This window comes from Tursiops truncatus, chromosome X, assembly GCF_011762595.2.
Source record: "Tursiops truncatus isolate mTurTru1 chromosome X, mTurTru1.mat.Y, whole genome shotgun sequence".
NCBI lineage: Eukaryota > Metazoa > Chordata > Mammalia > Artiodactyla > Delphinidae > Tursiops > Tursiops truncatus.
This window is the reverse complement of record NC_047055.1, coordinates 2,766,533-2,785,583: the sequence shown is the minus strand read 5'-3', so window position 1 is coordinate 2,785,583 and position 19,051 is coordinate 2,766,533. Positions and strand designations below refer to the sequence as shown.

The window sequence follows — 19,051 nt, the reverse complement described above, 5'->3', positions numbered from 1 at the left end:
GGAAGAATTTGATTTTCACCTGCCAGTAGCCCTCTTTTTTGAGCCAGATTTCAGCCTCAACTACCATCCAGCCCAAATCACTTACTCCATCCAGTATTTGACTAGCTGCCTTGGCAGGGAGGTGACTTTCCTGTCTCTCTAATGTTTTTAAAAATTTAGGCATTTGATCTAGAATTTGTTCTATATGTCCCTTTTTAGTATAAATTTTAAAAATTACTTGATCCTTTCTTTTCCTAAAGAGTTTGCAGGCAGTAATGAGTCCAAGCTAAGCAGTGTCCAGCTGGCTGCAAGGGGTTCAAAGGGCTTGAGAGAAAAGGGCTTTCTGGAGGAGAGGTATACCAAAGAGGGTACTATTTTCCTGAGGGGCTAGACATGGCAGGTCATCAGCCATGTTGGTGCCAGGCTGGCCCAGTTGGTTCTATCTGTTTTGGCCATACATGGTAGACAGTGGTAAGCCTTAACTGTCCACATTAACCTCCAAGCCAATAAAGGGGTTGTGGGCCATGTTCAGAGATTAGCACTGGCTCCTGCCTTTGTTATCAGTACTTATGCCTAGTGGGCCCTGCTGTGGGCAGGGGAGGTGGCAGGCAGGACCACATGGGACGCAGCCTGGCTCCCTAGTGAGTCAGAATCATCTGATCTGGACCAGTCAACAATCATCCTTAGTCTGGAACTTTCAAATAGCCAAGGCTCTCACTACAGGCCATAGACTCTCCTGTTCTTTCTTTAGTGGGCAGAGTGCAATAAAATACATGCTGTGCCCTCAGCTGAGGGAGACTGGCAGATTAAGATGAGCAACTGGACAAATGGCAGTGTTTGGCTCCAATGAGGATATACTCAGCAATGGGGAAAAGTAATTTTTTCTGTTGTTATTGTTTCTTCATTGAGATTCATAAATATTAATTGAGAGTCATGGCTTGGTAAGAAGGTTAAAAAAGAAGAATCCTGAAACACATGAAGGGGAGCCCTGGGGTTTGGGTGCATGGACACTTCCTAGGGTATACAGTGCTCTGGTTGCGGCACCGCCAATATCTACTGTTTGCGGATCATGCCCTTGATAGCTGACTCCCGATTGACATATGTGGCCCAATAGACCAGATTGAAAATGGCAAAGAGCACAGGAAAAATGATGCGGGAAATTTTGTCAACCTTGCTGACACTGTTGTAGGTCTTGGTCTCAGTTGGGATATCCTGCACGTAGGTGGTCTTGGGTGAAGCAATGATTGTCGGGGTTGAGGAGGCACTAGGAGCAGCGCCCTTGGAGATGGTGGAGAACTCAGTGTCCTTGGCCAGGTTGATGGGATAGGTGGTCCCCACGATGTTGAAGGTGGTGCTGGTTTTCTTTGTCGGGACTGCTGGTGTTTTCTTCTAGGGGCCAGAAAAAGTAGGGGAGAAGGGGGGGAACAAAACAAAAGCTAATTAATCCATTATACAGAACACCTTCAGAGGCTGTGGGGAGGAGGCACCATGAGGGAAGTTAGGAAAGAGGGGCTATGAAGCCAATAGCACTGAGTAGCCAGGTTTGTGTCTGGGGATAATTGAAGATGAGTTTGAAAACAGAAAATTTGCAACATCCTGGTTTACTAGCTATGTGGCTTTGGCCAAGTCACTTCTCTTAGAGCTTTAGTTTCTTCTTCTGTAAAATGAGGATCAAAATATTTTTCAGGGTTGTTGAGAGGGTCAGATTAAAAGTTGGTGGCATAAATAACTGGAAAACTGTGAAATCTTGGTCACATGTAGGGTCCTGTACAATAATGTGATTTGATCCTCACAGTAATCATGTGAGGTAAGTATGTGAGATTACTCCCATTTGACAGATGAGAAAACTCAGCCTCAGACTGAGTGGCAGAGCCCACACTAGCCACCTGGGCTCTCAACTTTTATCCAGGGCTGCACTGTACTGCTTTCTATAAGTATGAGACACTTTTTGGTTACCCGAGACATAACTCCAAAAGGCTTCAACCATCAAGTGGCACATCTCCTGTGAGGAAGAGAGCTTGGTGAGTCTGAAAGTCATTTCGTCTTAAAGACACATAAATACTATAGCATGTTTACATGCATCATTATAACAGTATCTCACCCTTCATGCACTGTAAATGTCCACTCTTGCAAGGCTGCAGGCAGGAGCCACAGCCTCCCCAGGGAGTTATGCAAATGCTTCCCTCTGACACAACAAAGGCAGGGATGCTGGGGGCTTGCTATGACACTACACTTTGTTTTCTTTTTCCAGATTATAAAAAAACTCAGTGGTAAACAAACATAGACACATGTGCCCATTTGTTCTCATATATATGACTTGTGTATACATGGACCTTCCATGTAGAAAAGAGAAAAGAAGACAAAGCTCAGGCCTGGATCAGAAGAGAGAGGCTGAGGAACAGGGGAGGACAAAGACAGTGGCTGAGGTCATAGTCTGAGTGCTGAGCTCATAGTGTTTGTTGCCTCACTTCCCTCTCTGGCCTTTTCTTCCTTCCATCTCTCTTTGTTTCTAGGGAAAAGTGGAGCTAGATGAGCTTCGAAAATACCCAGGAGTATTTGACAAAAAGTGACAACTAATTATGTTGCCCTGATTTCACACACCTCACATTGTTCCCTTAATGTTACTTTGCTTCCCATCATCTGTTTTACTTCTTTACTTCCTACTCGTTTCCTTCCTAGGTTTCTCTACTCCCACCCTCTCTTACTGACCCCCTTTCTCCTAATCTATTTCTATTTCTTTACTTCTTTACTTCAGAGTTCCCACCATTTTTATCGTTTTTTTTTTCTTTAGACCACACTGCCATTTATCTTCCTGATCCTAATAATAACTTCTGCCCAATATTTACTGAATATTTACTGGGCCAAGAACTATGCTAGGTGTTTAGGGATACGTAGGAAGGTTAAAAGTTCAGTCCCTGTTTTCTAGGAGTTTACAGTCCAGCAAGGGAGAGAGCCTTGTGAACACATCGTTGCCATATAATGTGATAAGAGTTCTAAGAGATATGAACAAAGTGTGATGGGAATTCAGTAGAGGGAGGGGCAAAGTACCTACAGGTGCTGGAAAAGGTGGCTCAGAGAAGGCAATGAGGATGGTGAGCTGGGTTGCAAAAGATGCGCAGGAGCTCACCAGATGAAGATGTAGCAAAGGCCAGTGCACAGGCCAAAGGCACTGCTTATTTGAGGGATGACAAGTAGTTTGCTGTAGTTGGATGACAGTGTGCATGGTAAAGGCCTGCCTGTGCTGGCTTCAGGGTTTTCATCAGGGAGGGGAAGGGGAACAAAAAAGGGGGTGCTGGTTTAAGTAAATGAGCAGTCTGACTAATGGACATTTAAAAAGCAATACTGTTCTTTCTCCTTGAGGATTGTAGTCACATTGCTACAAGTGGAGGGGGACAGAACTCTAAGGCTTCTAAGAACTGCGTAAATGCTTTAAATACTGCATGGGACTCATTTATAATTAGCAAATTCATTGTGAATACAGTCCTGCTGCTAAATGCCTCTGCTATTAAATAAAGGAGCACTTCACTTGTTTGCCTGCTTACTTATTAATTTGCTTAGTAATCTCTTTTTTTTTCATGGGTACACAAGAAAAAAAGGAAAAAATGGAAAGAAAAAAACCACTACCCTGACTTTGCTAGAAGCTTTCACACTCACATATATTATTTCATTTAGTCATCTTATTAGCTGGTTACAGCCAAGTCTCTGAAATAATCATTCTGAACAGCAAACACTTTATTTAGCTCTGTAGGCACTTTGTGTTCTATAGGTGGAGAAACAGCAGTTGACTTAATCGCAGATTTTTTAAGTAATAAAAGAAAATTACCTTTTAATTTCCCTTGCCCTTTCCATCATGGCACATTTTAATCAGCCACTATAATTTTTACCTAAATTGTCAAAGAAGGGAAATCAAAGCCAAAGTTGTAGTGCTGAGAAGACAGAAGCAGGAGGCAGAGATTAATGGTTAATAATTCCCATTTCTGCATCTAGTTTTCTAATAATTCTCTATGCCCTGGAATTTGATAGATACAAACTAGTGACTTAACTTTGACCAAGATGCAATTCTGTTCTTACCTCCTTAGCCAATGCCAGGCTCTTAGCTACATGATAGATGTTTACAGAATGAAAAATTACCCCCCAAATAAAGATTCTTGATGTGATTTCTAGTTTTTTCCTCCTGAGTCTTGACCTCTCCTATACAGACAGCATATCTCTATAGTTCATCCTGGAGTAATTCCCATACCACCAAAATGAAATTGACTCTTCCAAATTCCTCCAAGCATTTTGACCTGAGGACAAGGACACTTTTCTTTCTAGAAGGCCACCTCATGTGGATTTTGGAATGAGGTAATGAAAACTTTTATGGATCAATGCATGTCCAACTCATGAGTTTTTCTCAGATGGCACTCATGTTTATTATTTCCAGAAGTGCTAATTAGAGAGTTATTTGAAGCCCTGAATGTACCCGAGACCACCAGGACCTCAGAGTATATGCAGATATGGTCCTGTGACTCTGTGTTAACCCCGTAACATTCATCCAGCTTTCCTGAACCCCAGTTTTCAGAAGTGGGGCAAAGTAATGGAATATATGCTATGTTGGATTCAAAGACAAATCAGACAAAGACCCAATTTTTAAATGCAAACAACCCAATTTTTTAAATGGCAAAGGACTTGAATAGACTTCAAACATCTTCTTCTCCAAAGAAGATATAGAATTGGCTAATAAGCATGTGAAACGATCCTTAATATCACTGGTCATAAGGGAAATGCAAATCAAAACCACAGTGAGATACCACCTTACACCCATTAGGGTGCCTACTATCAACAATAAGAGCAATAAAATAAAAAAAGAAAATAACAAGTGTAGACAAGGATATGGAGAAATTTGAACCCTTGTTTACTGTTGGGAATGTAAAATGGTACAGAGGCTATGAAAAATGGTATGTCAGATCCTCAAAAAATTAAAAATAGAATTAAAATATGACCCAGCAATTCCACTTTGGGGTATATACCCTGCAAATTTAAAGCAAGGTCTTAAAGAGATACTTGTACACCCATGTTCATAGCAGCATAATTCTCAATAGCCAAAAGATGAATGCAATGAAAGTCCATCCATACAGTGGGATATTATTCAGCCTTTAAAAGGAAGGAAATTCTGACACAGGTTACATGAATGAACGTTAAGGACGTTATGCTACATGAAATAAGCCAGTCACAAAAAGACAAATACTGTGATCCCACTTATATGAGGCACTGAGAGAAGTCAGATTCATAGAGACAGAAAGTAGAATGGTGGTTGCCAGGGGGAGACTGGAGGGGAGAATGGGAATTTCTGGTTTCATGGGGACAGAGTTTCAGTTTTGCAAGATGAAAAAGTTCTGGAAGTTGGCTGTACATTGTGAACATACTTATTAAAATTGGTTAAGATGGTAAATTTTAGGCTGTCTAATGAGGAACAGTAATTAAAATAAGAGAGAACTAAAATATAAGGGAGAACATAAGAATTATACAGAAAGGCACAAATGCTGAGTCAAGTGAATTCAAAAGAGTAAGGGAGCATGCTGGATCAGGAAGAGGTCAGTAAGCCAATAGAAAGGGGAGAAAATGCAGGTGGAAGAGAAGTAATCACTGGCACCAGTTTACTGAGAGGGTGGGAGATATCCAGAGCATATGTGGGGAGGTACCTGGGGCCAGATCACAGCTAAGGAAAGAGCGGATGAGACTCAGATACTATCTATGGTTTATCAATTTTGTTTATCTCTTCGAAGAACCAACTTTTAGTTTCATTGATCTTTTCTATTGTTTTTTTAGTCTCTATTTCATTTACTTTTGCTCGGATCTTTATGATTTCCTTCCTGCTACTAACTTAGGGTTTTGTTTGTTCTTCTTTTTCTAGCTCCTTTAAATGTAAGATTAGGTTCTTTATTTGAGATTTTTCTTGTTTCCTGAGGTAAGCTTGTATTACTATAAACATCCCTCTTAGAACTGCTTCTGCTGTATCCCAAAGATTTTGGATCACTGTGATTTCATTTTCATTTGTCTCCAGGTATTTTTAAATTTCCTCTTTGATTTCTTCAGTGATTCATTGGTTGTTTAGTAGCATATATTTTAGCCTCCATATGTTTGTGTGTTTTGCAGTTTTTGTGTGTGTGTGTGTGGTTGGTTCCTGCTCACATGGTGTTACAGTCAGAAAAGATGCTTGATATGATTTCAATTTTCCTAAATTTACAGAGGCTTGTTTTGTGGCCTAGCATGTTATCCCTCCTGGAAAATGTCCCATGTGCACTTGAAAAGAATGTATATTCTGTTGCTTTCAGATGAAATGACCTATAAATATCAATTAAGTCCATCTGGTCTAATGTGTCATTTAAGACCAGTGTTTCCCTATTAATTTTCTGTCTGGATGATCTGCCTGTTGATGTAAGTGGGGTGTTAAAGTCCCCTACTATTATTGTGTTACTGTCAATTTCTCCCTCTATGTCTGTTAATATTTGCTTTATGTATTTAGGTGCTCCTATGTTGGGTGCATATATATATTTACAATTATTATATCTTCTTTTTGGATTGATCCCTTGATCATTATGTAATATACTTCCTCATCTCCTCTATCTGTCTTTATTAAAGTCTATTTTGTCTGATATAAGTATTGCTACACTGGCTTTCTTTTCACTTCCATTTGCATGGAATACTTTTTTTCCATCCCCTCAGTCTGTGTGTGTGTCTTTAGATCTGAAGTGTGTCTCCTGTAGGCAGCATATATATGGGTCTTGTTTTTTTATCCATTCAGCTACTCTGTCTCTTTTGATTGTATCATTTAGTCCATTTACATTTAAAGTAATTATTGATATGTATGTTCTTATTACCATTTTGTTAATTGTTTTTGTCTGCTGGTGGGTGAGGCTGGTCCCAGGGCTAGAGCAGGCTCACTGGAGAGTGAGGCCAGAGCCTGGGGGGTTCTGAGGCTGGTGCCTGCCCACTGGTGGGTGAAGCTGGGTCCCAGGGTCTCTGGCTGGAGGTCCCTGGTCTGGTGCCTGCACACTGGTTTGTGGGGCAGATCCTGTGCCCTCTGGTGGACAGGGCCATGTCCAGGGGCAGCTGTGGGCTCAGGGGATCTTAAGGCAGCCTGTCTGTTGGTGGGTGGGGCTGTGCCCATGCCCAGTTAGTTGCTTGGCATGAGGTGTCTCAGCACTTTTGCCTATAGGCAGGGATGGGTCCTGAGGCTTATAAGCTAGAGGGAGGATTTCACAATGGTGCTTACCAGCACCAGTGTCCTCATAGTAGAATCAGCTCCCCAAATGGCTGCCACCAGTGTCTGTGTCCCCAGGGTGAGCTGCAGTTGCCTCCTACCTCTCTGGGAGACTCTCCAGATCAGCAGGTAGCTCTGACCCAGGCTCCTATTACTGCTTCTGCCCTGGATCCCGGAGCAAAGAGTACAGTTTCTACTTCCCACAGCTCTCTGGGACTCTAGAGAGTAAGCCCTTCTGGTCTTCAAAGCCAAATGCTCTGGGGGCTCGTTTTCCCAGTATATGACCCACAGGCTATGGAGCCCAACATGGGGTCAGACCCCTCTCTCCTTGGGGAGAACCTCTGCAATGGTACTTATCCTCCTGTTTGTGGACTGTCCACCTGGGTTTATGGAACTTGCCTATATTGCGACTCCACCCCTCCTATCCATCTTGTTTGGTTCCTTCTTCATACATTAGTTGTAGAAGATCTTTTCTGGTACATTCCAGTCTTTTTCATCAATGGTTTTTCTGCAAATAGTTGTGATTTTGGTGTGTCCATGAGAGGAGTTGAGCTCAGGGTCTTTCTACTATGCCATCTTGGCTGATCCACCTGTTTGTTTCTGTTTCAATCGATTCACCAGGGATAGAGTGTGACTGTTGTCAGGGCATTTACACCTACTTTAGAAAAGGGTGGGAAGGCCACCAGTTTATGAATACAAGTTAACCCACAGTGAATATCATTCACCCCAGAGAGAAAATATCAAGTGGTGACTCAATTTGTGGCTATTTTTACAGGAATGCCCCCAATTTTTTTTAACATTTTTATTGGAATATAATTGCTTTAAAATGGTGTGTTAGTTTCTGCTTTATAACAAAGTGAATCAGCTATACATATACATGTGTTCCCATATCTCTTCCCTCTTGCATCTCCGTCCCTCCGACGCTCCCTATCCCACCCCTCTAGGTGGTCACAAAGCATGGAGCTGATGTCCCTGTGCTATGTGGCTGCTTCCCACTAGCTATCTATTTTACATTTGGTAGTATTTATAAGTCCATGCCACTCTCTCAGTTCATTCGAGATTACCCTTCCCCCTCCCTGTGTCCTCAAGTCCATTCTCTACATCTGCATCTTTATTCCTGTCCTGCCCGTAGGTTCTTCAGAACCTTTTTTTTTTTAGATTCCATATATATGTGTTAGCATGTGGTATTTGTTTTTCTCTTTCTCACTTACTGGGACAACATTAAATACACCAACATTCGAATTATAGAGGCCCCAGAAGAAGAAGAGAAAAAGAAAGGGACTGAGAAAATATTTGAAGAGATTAGAGTTGAAAACTTCCCTAATATGGGAAAGGAAATAGTCAATCAAGTCCAGGAAGTGCAGAGAGTCCCATACAGGATAAATCCAAGGAGAAACATGCCAAGACACATATTAATCAAACTATCAAAAATTAAATACAAGAAAAAATATTAAAAGCAGCAAGGGAAAAACAACAAATAACACACAAGGGAATCCCCATAAGGTTAACAGCTGATCTTTCAGCAGAAACTCTTCAAGACAGAAGGGAGTGGCAGGACATATTTAAAGTGATGAAAGGGAAAAACCTACAACCAAGATTACTCTACCCAGCGGGGATCTCATTTAGACTTGACAGAGAAATTAAAACCTTTACAGACAAGCAGAAGCTAAGAGAATTCAGCACCACCAAACCAGCTTTACAACATATACTAAAGGAACTTCTCTAGGCAGGAAACACAAGAGAAGGAAAAGACCTACAATAACAAACCCAAAACAATTAAGAAAATGGTAATAGGAACATACATATCAATAATTACCTTAAATGTAAATGGATTAAATGCTTCCACCAAAAGACATGGACTGGCTGAATGGATACAAAAGCAAGACCCATATATATTCTGTCTACAAGAGACCCACTTCAGACCTAGGGATACATACAGACTGAAAGTGAGGGGATGGAAAAAGATACTCCATACAAATGGAAATCAAAAGAAAGCTGGAGTAGCAATTCTCATATCAGACAAATTTTTAAAAGCCATTAATGATAAGAAACTAAACTTTTCCAAACTATGGATGGAAGTTGAGCATTTTCTCTAATGTAAAATAAGATAAAATATTATTCTAGAGCATTCAAATATACTTACCTGAAAATAAGAAAAAAAAAAACATAAGAATTACTGTGTTTCCAAAATTTAGGTAAGAATTTATGAATACTTTAAAAGCAGTTCTAAGAATAATAACTGTCTTCTTTTTAAAAGCAGAGGTTTATTTCTTCATCTTAATTTGCTTTGATTATTCTTAATTTTCAAAAAATTGAATCAAGGTAATAATGCACCTAGTTAAAAAGAAATAAATGTAAAGACTTATAATGAAAACCAGGAAAGTCTTATCCCCATGTATCCCGACCTTGTCCAGCAATTCATAATTATTTTTAATTCTCTTAGCTGATACTTCTAACAGTTATTTATATATTTCTAAATAATATGCTTATACTGCTATCTGTTTTGCACATAACCATTCATCTTTTCATGATAATGATTTACCTCACTTATGCAACCCTTCCTCCATCTTCCAATACAATTATAACAATATTTTTAGTTCAATCAATAATAAATCATATCATTATAAATGACTATATAAATACCTCTAACCTCTTGCTACAAACTGCACTGGTTCCTCTCCAGGTGTGCTTGCTGCATAGATTTCATCTTACGTATTCCCTTCATCTATCTCCTCTGTAGGGTACCCTCTTCTCTGGATCCAATGTCGTTCCCTTTTTTGTTCTGTTCTCTTGTTTTAGTAGAACATATCCTCCAGTATTTTCCTAAGGTGGAATGCATGGGAAGTGACATTTCTGAGTTCCTGCAGGTCTGAAAATAACTACTCTACCTTTTCACTTAAGTGATACTTTGGCTAGGCATAGGATTCAAATCCTCAGATTTAGGGTTTACAACTCCACTGTCATTCAGCATCCAATGTAGCTGAGAAGTCTGATGCCATTCTGCTAATCATTTCTTTGTAGATAACATTTACTCTCTTTCTAGAATCTCTTTAGACTATCATTTATCCCTGGTTTTCTAAAATTGCAAGATGATGTCACTTTACGTGGGCCTATGGGGACAGTTTCAATCTGGATGCTTATATCTTTCCATTTGTAAAGATGTCTTGTTCTTTGTTAATTTCCTTTGCTCTCGTTTCTCTGTTCACTCATTCTGCAGCTTCTGAGTTGGATGAATTTTCTGGATTCATCTCTAAGCCCCTTAACCTTTTCTTTTACATTCTCCATTTATTTCCTTTTTACCCTACTTGTAGGGAGATTCTCTTCAGTTTATTTTCCCACCTCTCTATTGAAATTTTTATTTTGGCAGTTATTTTTCATTTCAAAAGCTCTTCTTTATTCTCTGATTTCCTTTTATATTAGCATCCTATTCTTATTTTATGTATGTATTTACAACTATAAGATAAAATTTACTTTTGTTTTTCTTAAATTCTCTTTAATTCCCTGAATTATCTCTGTTCCTGCCAAGATGAGTTTTGTTTTTGTTTTTTTTAATCTTTTCTTTTTCACGTTGAAAATTTCACTTTGGTAATCCTTGGTATCCCAGTTTTATTTGGCAACATAAAAGATGTCTGTATGCTCAGTGTACCTGAGCTGGGCTTGCTGATTTGCAAACTATGATTTAAGAAGATTATTTGGAAGGAGGTCATTTTATGGGGTACTCCAAAATGTCACTATGTAGAGGTCTTTTCTCTGGAGACATTCAGCTTCTTTAGAAGAGAAGCTTCTGCTGTTCTTCAGGAAAGTATACATCTGGCTGTAGACATTTTACATGTTGGGCAGGCTCTGGGGTCTTGACTACTTTGTACACAGACTTTTAGCCAATCCCCCTAATTGCAGCCCCATGATTTACTGTCTGCTGTACCAAGCACCTTGAATACTGAGTTTCTCTGGGGTTCTATCTTACTCCAGCTTGATAAATCAGTTCTTATTCTCTCTTTCCCCATTCATTTTTCTTGAAAAATGCATTACAGTCTCTTGTCTGACTGAAATCCTTCTCCAGATCTCCTGGTACTTGTGGGTTTAAACCTATTTTATTTCTTTACCCTCATTTTAATGGAATTTTTAAAGGAAGCAGTGATAAAACATGTAGTTGTTCCTCAGAAGCCCAGAGTTCATCTATTTTGCAGGGTGCTATTATAAGGTAGTCGTTAGTCATTTGTCTTCATTTGAAAATGAATTTTTGTTCCTACCTACCCCTTCTTTTCCTTTCCTTTATCTTTCCCCTCACATTTTATCTAATCCTTGATCATAGTACAGATCAGAAATAGATTTTTGAATCATTTTTATTAGTTTTAAACAGTTTTGTGCTCACCCATTCTAGCTTTATGAGGCAAATAAGGTTTAATATGTCTCTTTAAAGAAGGAAAAAAGCAGAATAAGTTATGATTAAATTTCACTATTTTTACTTTTAATGCACTTCATTTTTTTGTCCTGTGGGTCAGTGGTTCTCACTGTTAGTTCATTCATATTGTAGCAGTGTAGACAAAGCACAGCACCCTCACATTAGAGATCCATTTTTACACATTCCATTGGTTTTTTTTCAAATCTCATAATCAACATCCTTTCAATAACTTAAATAGATTGACCACGGAGAGGGACTAAGGAGGACGACTGAGATCACCATCTTTGCAGAAGACTTTTAGATCATTCTTTTTGTTCTCTTTTTTTCATTTTCAGTACTCCTTGGAATTAGAGAAACAGTTATCATTTTTGACATCTACATTTACAGTTTCTTAATCTATTCTAGTGCTCTCTGTACCTTCAAACCACCACTGCATCTCTTCCCAGTCACAATAAAAAGTCTACCATATTTTTCACAAGGTATCCATGACTGCCTTTCAGATATCTGAAATTAGCAATCATCATCCCCTTAATGCATTTGTCCCTTCTCCACTGTAGTAACCAAACTGGAACAGCATATTTTAAACATGGTCCAACCTGTACAGAATAAAAGGGGCTTATCATCTCACTTGGTCTAGGTAACTTCTAACTCAGACTCAAACAAAATTTGGCTTCTCAAGAGTTATACCACATGGATGGCTTATATTAAATTTGCCATTTTCCTATATCCCAGCATCTTATTTATAATATACAATTTTTGTTAAGTTTTTTTATCCTAGAACTAACTTTTTTAGAATCTATGTGTAAGAATATATACACTACCACGTATAAAATAGTTAGCTAATCGGAACCTGCTATAAAGCACAGGAAGCTCAGCTTGGTGCTCTGTGATGACCAAGATGGGTGGGATGGGGGGTTAAGTGGGAGGGAGGTCCAAGAGGGAGGGCATATATGTATACATGTGGCTGATTCACTTCATTGTACAGCAGAAACTAACACAACATTGTAAAGCAATTATGGTCCCATAAAAAAATTTAAAAAGAAAATAAAATGTTAATCTGTTGATTTCAGCCTGTTCTTTCAAACTTCAGAAATTCTCTTTGATTCTAATTCAGAAGATACTCCTCTTCATTAATGCCAGTTTACAAATTTGAATCTCCTACATTCTATATCTTCATTTAAGTCACAGATGACAGCATTTAAGAGGGAAGGGTCAAGGACAAAGCCCTGTGGCTTATCACAGGAACGTCCATTCAGGTTGATGACCCTCCATCAATGAATTATATTTGACTTCAGTTGGTCAACCAACTACATCAGCATAATTGTATTACTTTTTCTACTGCTGTTTCTTCTTCATGAAGACATAATTTTAAAAAGTTAGTCAGATGTCTTTTCATGAATTTTCTTAAGGTTAGTTTGGCATAATTTCTTCTTAGTGAACTCAGACTGGCTATCAATAGTTAGTGCTAACTGCTCTTAAAACATCTGTATAATAATATATTCTAGGGAATTTTCAGTTTAATATGTCAGAGTAAGGACATCTTTGCTCCCTTTTCTTCTCTGTAACCAATCAAAATTATAAGAAAAATGAGATATAGAAACCAAAACTCTACCTTTGATGAAAATTGAAAGCATTTTCTCATCCCAAAAAGTAAGGGCTCCCAAATGCAGTAAAAATTGTATCAGGGTGAAGATACAAATGCACTAAAAATTGTATCAGGATGAAGAAGACACTAAGGATGCCTACTGTTCTGGATTTCAGGCCAAGAATAGAGTCCTAAAGGTGGGTGGCAGGACCTGAGTGAGAAAACAAATGACCCTTGTTTTGAAACAAAATGGTTTTAAGGCTGGTAGTGAGAACATCCTGGAATACTGTTTGACCACCACAGAGTAGAGAGGAGGTAGAGACTGGAAAAATTAGAGGATACAATACTACACATATGCGCGTGCACACACTCTCTCACACACACACACACACACACACACACACACACACACTACACCATACATAGAGGACTTTCTTGTGAGTTATTTATAAGAATTTATATAGATAACAGATCATGGTCAAACTACTCACTTTCAACTACATACTCTCAACTACTCACTACCATCCTACTCATTCTCTCAGTCCCTCCCCAAAATGATACTTTCACACATAGCAGTGCTAGTAAAGAACTCCTCTAATACAACTTCAAGTAACAATTGAAAAACAATAATATGGTATTGATGCAAAATATGTTACAAGGAGAAGAAATAACCAATAAAGGACTGTGTAACAACACACAAAACAAACATAGAATACATGAAAAGCTAAGTCAGCAGAAATCATAAAATGAATATAAGGAAAAATAATACTGCTATAGAAATGAAGGAGAATAGGCATGGGTGAAAATGTTCAGAGACATGGAAGACACACTTGAGAAAAATGAGAAAAATGAAATGGAAAATAACAGTTACAAATTACTAGAGAAAAATGGTAGATATGGAGGACAAAGTTCTATTATATGTATAATCTGCACTTCTAGGAAGATAACAGATCAAAGATATGTTTCAGGAAAGCTTTCCTGAAACAAAGACACTTGTGAATCCATAGGCTTAAAGGGCAACATGCTGTCCTAGGAAAAATTCATAAAGATAGATCAAGATATATCCTTGTAGGGCTTCCCTGGTGGCGCAGTGGTTGAGCGTCCGCCTGCCGATGCAGGGGACACGGGTTCGTGTCCCGGTCCGGGAAGATCCCACATGCCGCAGAGCGGCTGGGCCCATGAGCCATGGCTGCTGAGCCTGTGCGTCTGGAGCCTGTGCTCCACAACGGGAGAGGCCACAACAGTGAGAAGCCCACGTACCGCAAAAAAAAAAAAAAAAAAGATATATCCTTGTAAAGTAACTGGTATTTGTAAATAAAAGACACATTCATATGGGTTTCTAGGCCATAAAATCACCCCTCCCCCATTATGTGAGAGATTCTCAGGCAGGTTTTAAATTTCTTCACACCAACATTCAGTGCTAGAACTGAATATAGCAGCCAATGTCTATGTGGACATCAGAGAAAGAGAATGTGACCCACAAATTGTACAACAGCCCAAATATAATTTAAGTATAAACACAATTGACAGATAATTTTACACATGTAAGATGGTAAGAAATATGGTTCCCATGAACCCTTCTTAAAGAAACTTCCAGAGGACAGCCTTGAGATAACTAAGCAATGAACAAAAAAATGGATAAAAGGACTATTTTGAGAAAAGAGCCTATGTAAATGTAAAACTATGACTAAGCAACTATAGAAATTATGGCTGCATAAAAGCATGTAAATGCTATAAAACTTGACAATGCAGAAAAAGTAGTATAACAAATAAAAGTTGGGAGATGACAGGGACTGGTTATTTCTTCATAATTTATAGCAAGGAGTTAATAAATTCTATCTAAATAAAGAGTTAAAATCTATTCTAAAATTTTTCCAACTCACCAGTCTATATTCTATGGAATCTATTCCTCCGGTTTGAAAAGTCTTCATTATGTTTTCTCTTCTCCATGATTCTTCAAAGAGTACTAGAATGGTTCTGGGACCATATCTGCCAGTTCTTTTTAGCATCTTGGGTTAGTCTTCATCTAGAGCTAGAGATCTGAGCTCTTTTAAAGTAGCCAAGGACAACAATCTTGATTTCACTGTATTCATGTTTTTATTTTTACCAATTCCAGGTGGTTTACTGGCATTTTCTCTCTCTTTTTTCTTCCTTCCCATCCACTAATCCAATTAACATTTATTCAACTTTTACTGAGTCAGATGCTGTGCAAGGATACTAGCTAGCTAGAAAGAATGCAGACAAGCCCCTGCCCTCAAGAAGTTCAGTCTAGTGAGGAAGCAGACAAATAACTCTAATACAAATAAATGCTCTTAATATCATGAGCACCCTCCCCCCACCTCAAGAAAAGCTAAAGGTATCTGCATGATTCTGGAAATATTCTATGGAGAAAATAGCACTTCATCTGGGTCTTAAAGGCTAAGCAGGTCTTTATCAGGCAGGAAAATAAGAAAAGAACATTCCAGGTAGAGAGTAAAAAATAAGCAAAGACATAGAAGGAATGATGATCACTTTTGTTTGATGGTAATGGGAACATACTGGAAAAGTGAGGGGCAGAAGTGGCCCTAGAGACTGTTTTCTGGGTTGAAGATAAAGTCCACTCTTCTGGGTACAACAGGTTCCCCTTGGGTTCAGCAGTATCACACTTATGTTTGATCCCTCACCACAAGACATCAGCCCTCCATGATACCTACCCTCTTTTCTTTGCCCCCAGCAAACACTCCACACTGCCAAGAAGCACTCCAGTTGAGAATTGGATTGATGACCCCAGTGAATAGCACACAGCCCTGGCCAGTTCCCACAGGCTGCAGGCTGCCCACTCCTGGTTCCAATACAGTTCTCTCAGGGAGTGCTTCCCAGCCCCCACCCTTCCTGTATCTTACCTTCATTTCCAGGGCCTCTGGCACCTTCTTGCCTTCCCAAGCCCAACTCCGCTTTGTGAAGTAGTTGACAGTGGCAAATTCAATCAGCGCAGAAAATACAAAGGCATAACAGACGGCTATGAACCAATCCATGGCCGTCGCATATGCCACTTTAGGTAAGGAGTTTCTGGCACTGATACTCAAGGTGGTCATGGTGAGAACAGTGGTGACACCTGGGGAGAGAGAAAATGACAACCAGTTGCCAGTGAAAGACATTTAGAGTATATCTGATGATATCACCAACTTCCTGCTTGAAAGGAGGAGCTACACCCCACCCAAAATGGCCCCTTTAAAGTAAAAACCAGAGAATGTCAAAACAGAATGGTTCTGCCTAGTAACCACCCCATCCCAATTATCACAGGAATAGGAATCTCCAGTATAGCACTTAAAAGTTGTCCTCTAACCTCTGCTTAAACATTTCCATTGAAAAGTAGGTAACCTATTTCATTGTAAGAGAGCTTTCTAATTAGAAAAATCTACCTTATGAACTGAAACCTGCCTTTCTCTAACTCCTGACACACTGACTGATCTCAGAGCTCTCTCTGGCGACACAAGAAAGAAAAGTCTGCTTCTTCATTTCTGGGACAGGACTTCAGAGAGTTGGAGAGGGTGGCCATAGTTCCTTGTGTGTCTGTTCATCTCCAGAACATGGCCAGTTCCTTCTTTCATTTCTCTTCCTTCCCCATTCTGGTAGTTATCTTCTGAACAGACCAGAACTGAGCCCAAGACTCAGGACATAGTCTGAGCTTAGTAGGAGTTTCATTTCCCTTATTGTGAACACTATTCTCCTAATAAACAACAAACTATTGTGGAAAATTGTTCTTCAGCTGCATCACAGTCTAGGTCCTATTGAATTTGTGAACAACTAAAACTATTCTAACATCTGTTTCTTATGAGTTTTGCCAAACCACAGCTTGCTTTTAAATGGATTGATTCTTTTTCTTGGTGGTGTTTATTAACCTAAATTTAAGGCTTTCTTTTATTCACTTTTAAATTCTATTAAAAATTTATTTCTAATCTGTTCATATATTAGATATACATATGAGCTATATAGTGTTGTGGTTAACAATATGAGCTTTAGAGTCAAACTGAAATAGACTCAAATTCTGGCAATCCCACTTACTTGTAATATGACCTTGAACAAGGTGTTTTACCCCTCTAAGTTTTGTCATATGTAAAATGTGTGTGATGATACCAGACTCAGAGATTTGTTGGGGAATCAAATGAGATAGATGATGTTCATAAAGCCCACAGCACAATATCTGGCACAGAGTACTCACTCAATAAATAGCAGCTTCTATAATTAACATCACTCTTATTTTTACTCTTGTTATTAACAATAGTATTGCCATAATTATATAATTAATTATAGTAGTCTAATTATAATCACATTTTAACAACAGTAATTTTATAATTGTTAGCAAGAGTATTCTAGTCTTGAATATCTACACTAGAAGCAGGAAGTCCTCAGTTCTGCCACTTACTTGCTTTGTATCTTGGGCAATTTCTTTAATCTCTCCTTGCCTTTTTCTCCCCATCTATGAATATTCCCTACTGTCTCTCCCAGAATTTTGATGGTGCAGTTGTGTACCCAAAATCATCCAGAATTGAGGAAGAAGGAATAGTCAGAACCTCTTTCTGATTCCTCAAGAAGACGGGGAATGTGACCCCATGAGCCTGGGTCAAGTAGGGCATGGAAGGTAGTCGTAATGGGGTGAGAGATGTTACACAGAGAAGCAAGCAGATATGGCCTATTAACTATTAACTCTACCCAGAGAGACAGCCATGTGTGCTGCAGCCTCTGGACCCTCTTTTCATATCTTGATTCCTTGAGTACCTTACTTACATATTTACTATATAAATGAAAATCCAGACTGGAAAAGACTTAATACAGTTTCAGCAGACAGATTCTAAAGGAGCACCTTTGCACAAACTAGGCAGAGAGTTAGAAAAAACACATTTTAAGCCCTGTCAGGAATTAGCCATACAGCTAGCACCTCATAACAAACTATCTGAATTTGTAGCCTGGTAAATTCTGAGAATGGATCTAAGGCTCAGTAACCCTCTGATCACACTGAGCAAGAAGTGATTCACAGAAGAAACAAATTATCTCATTTATGGTTATCAGCAAATGCAATTGTCCACACTCGCACATTTATAGCAGTGCCAAAGCATGGATGGCGGGAACTATATTGCAACACAAGTATTTATGTGCCATATCTCAGTAGAGATGTTTAGAACTCTAGTCTGTAAGGCTTAATTAAAACTGTCATCTTGTGAAGAGCTCTTAGCTAGTCAGAGCTGGTAGGACCCTCAATCAAGCATTTGGTGCACTTCATGGATGGACAAAGAGGTTTGGCATTTTAAAAGAGGTCCAGGCCTGCCACCCAGTGCTTCTCTTTCAAGACTCTTCTACAAAGTCTTTTTGTGACTGCCCTCCTCACTTCCTCTGAGCACTTCTAAAAGTCTAATATGCTTCTTTGATAATGAATGTCTGTCCCACTCAACTAAAGTTGCTTGAGATAATGCAAGATATTCTCCCCATCTCAAAATCCTTAACTTAGTTCAGATCTGTAGAGTCCTTCTTGCCCTATAAGCTAACATTCACAAATTCCAGAGATTAGGACATGGGTATCATTGGGGGCCATTATTAAGCCTACGACAGCCCTAGTTCTAATCCTTAATTTCACTCAGGCTAAAAGTCTTTCTTGTGTAACCTTAAAACTCAAATTCTTATCTACCAAGACTAGTAGTCCATCTATCCATCCATTTTCCTGCTACAACAGTATAAGCTCATGTGATTAACATTCCAGTTTTCACTTCCTTCTTCCATTTGGGCCACTGAGTATTTTCTTTCATTTCTTATGAGTTCAGATATTAAAAAAGAGTATTTTCTATATTTTATCTGCTTTTCTTAGGAT

General features: G+C 39.1%; 1 protein-coding gene across 1 annotated transcript in view; it reads right to left on the bottom strand.

Moving 5' to 3' along the window:
* Positions 1-1,032: 1,032 nt before the first annotated feature.
* The window catches only part of GABRA3 (gamma-aminobutyric acid type A receptor subunit alpha3), a 151,687-nt gene continuing 133,668 nt past the window's right edge, over positions 1,033-19,051 (bottom strand). The window contains exons 8-9 of the mRNA XM_019939255.3: positions 16,092-16,303; positions 1,033-1,368 (exon numbers count right to left, since the gene is read on the bottom strand). Coding sequence (XP_019794814.2) covers positions 1,033-1,368; positions 16,092-16,303 — 548 coding nt within the window. The remainder of the gene's footprint in view (positions 1,369-16,091; positions 16,304-19,051) is intronic.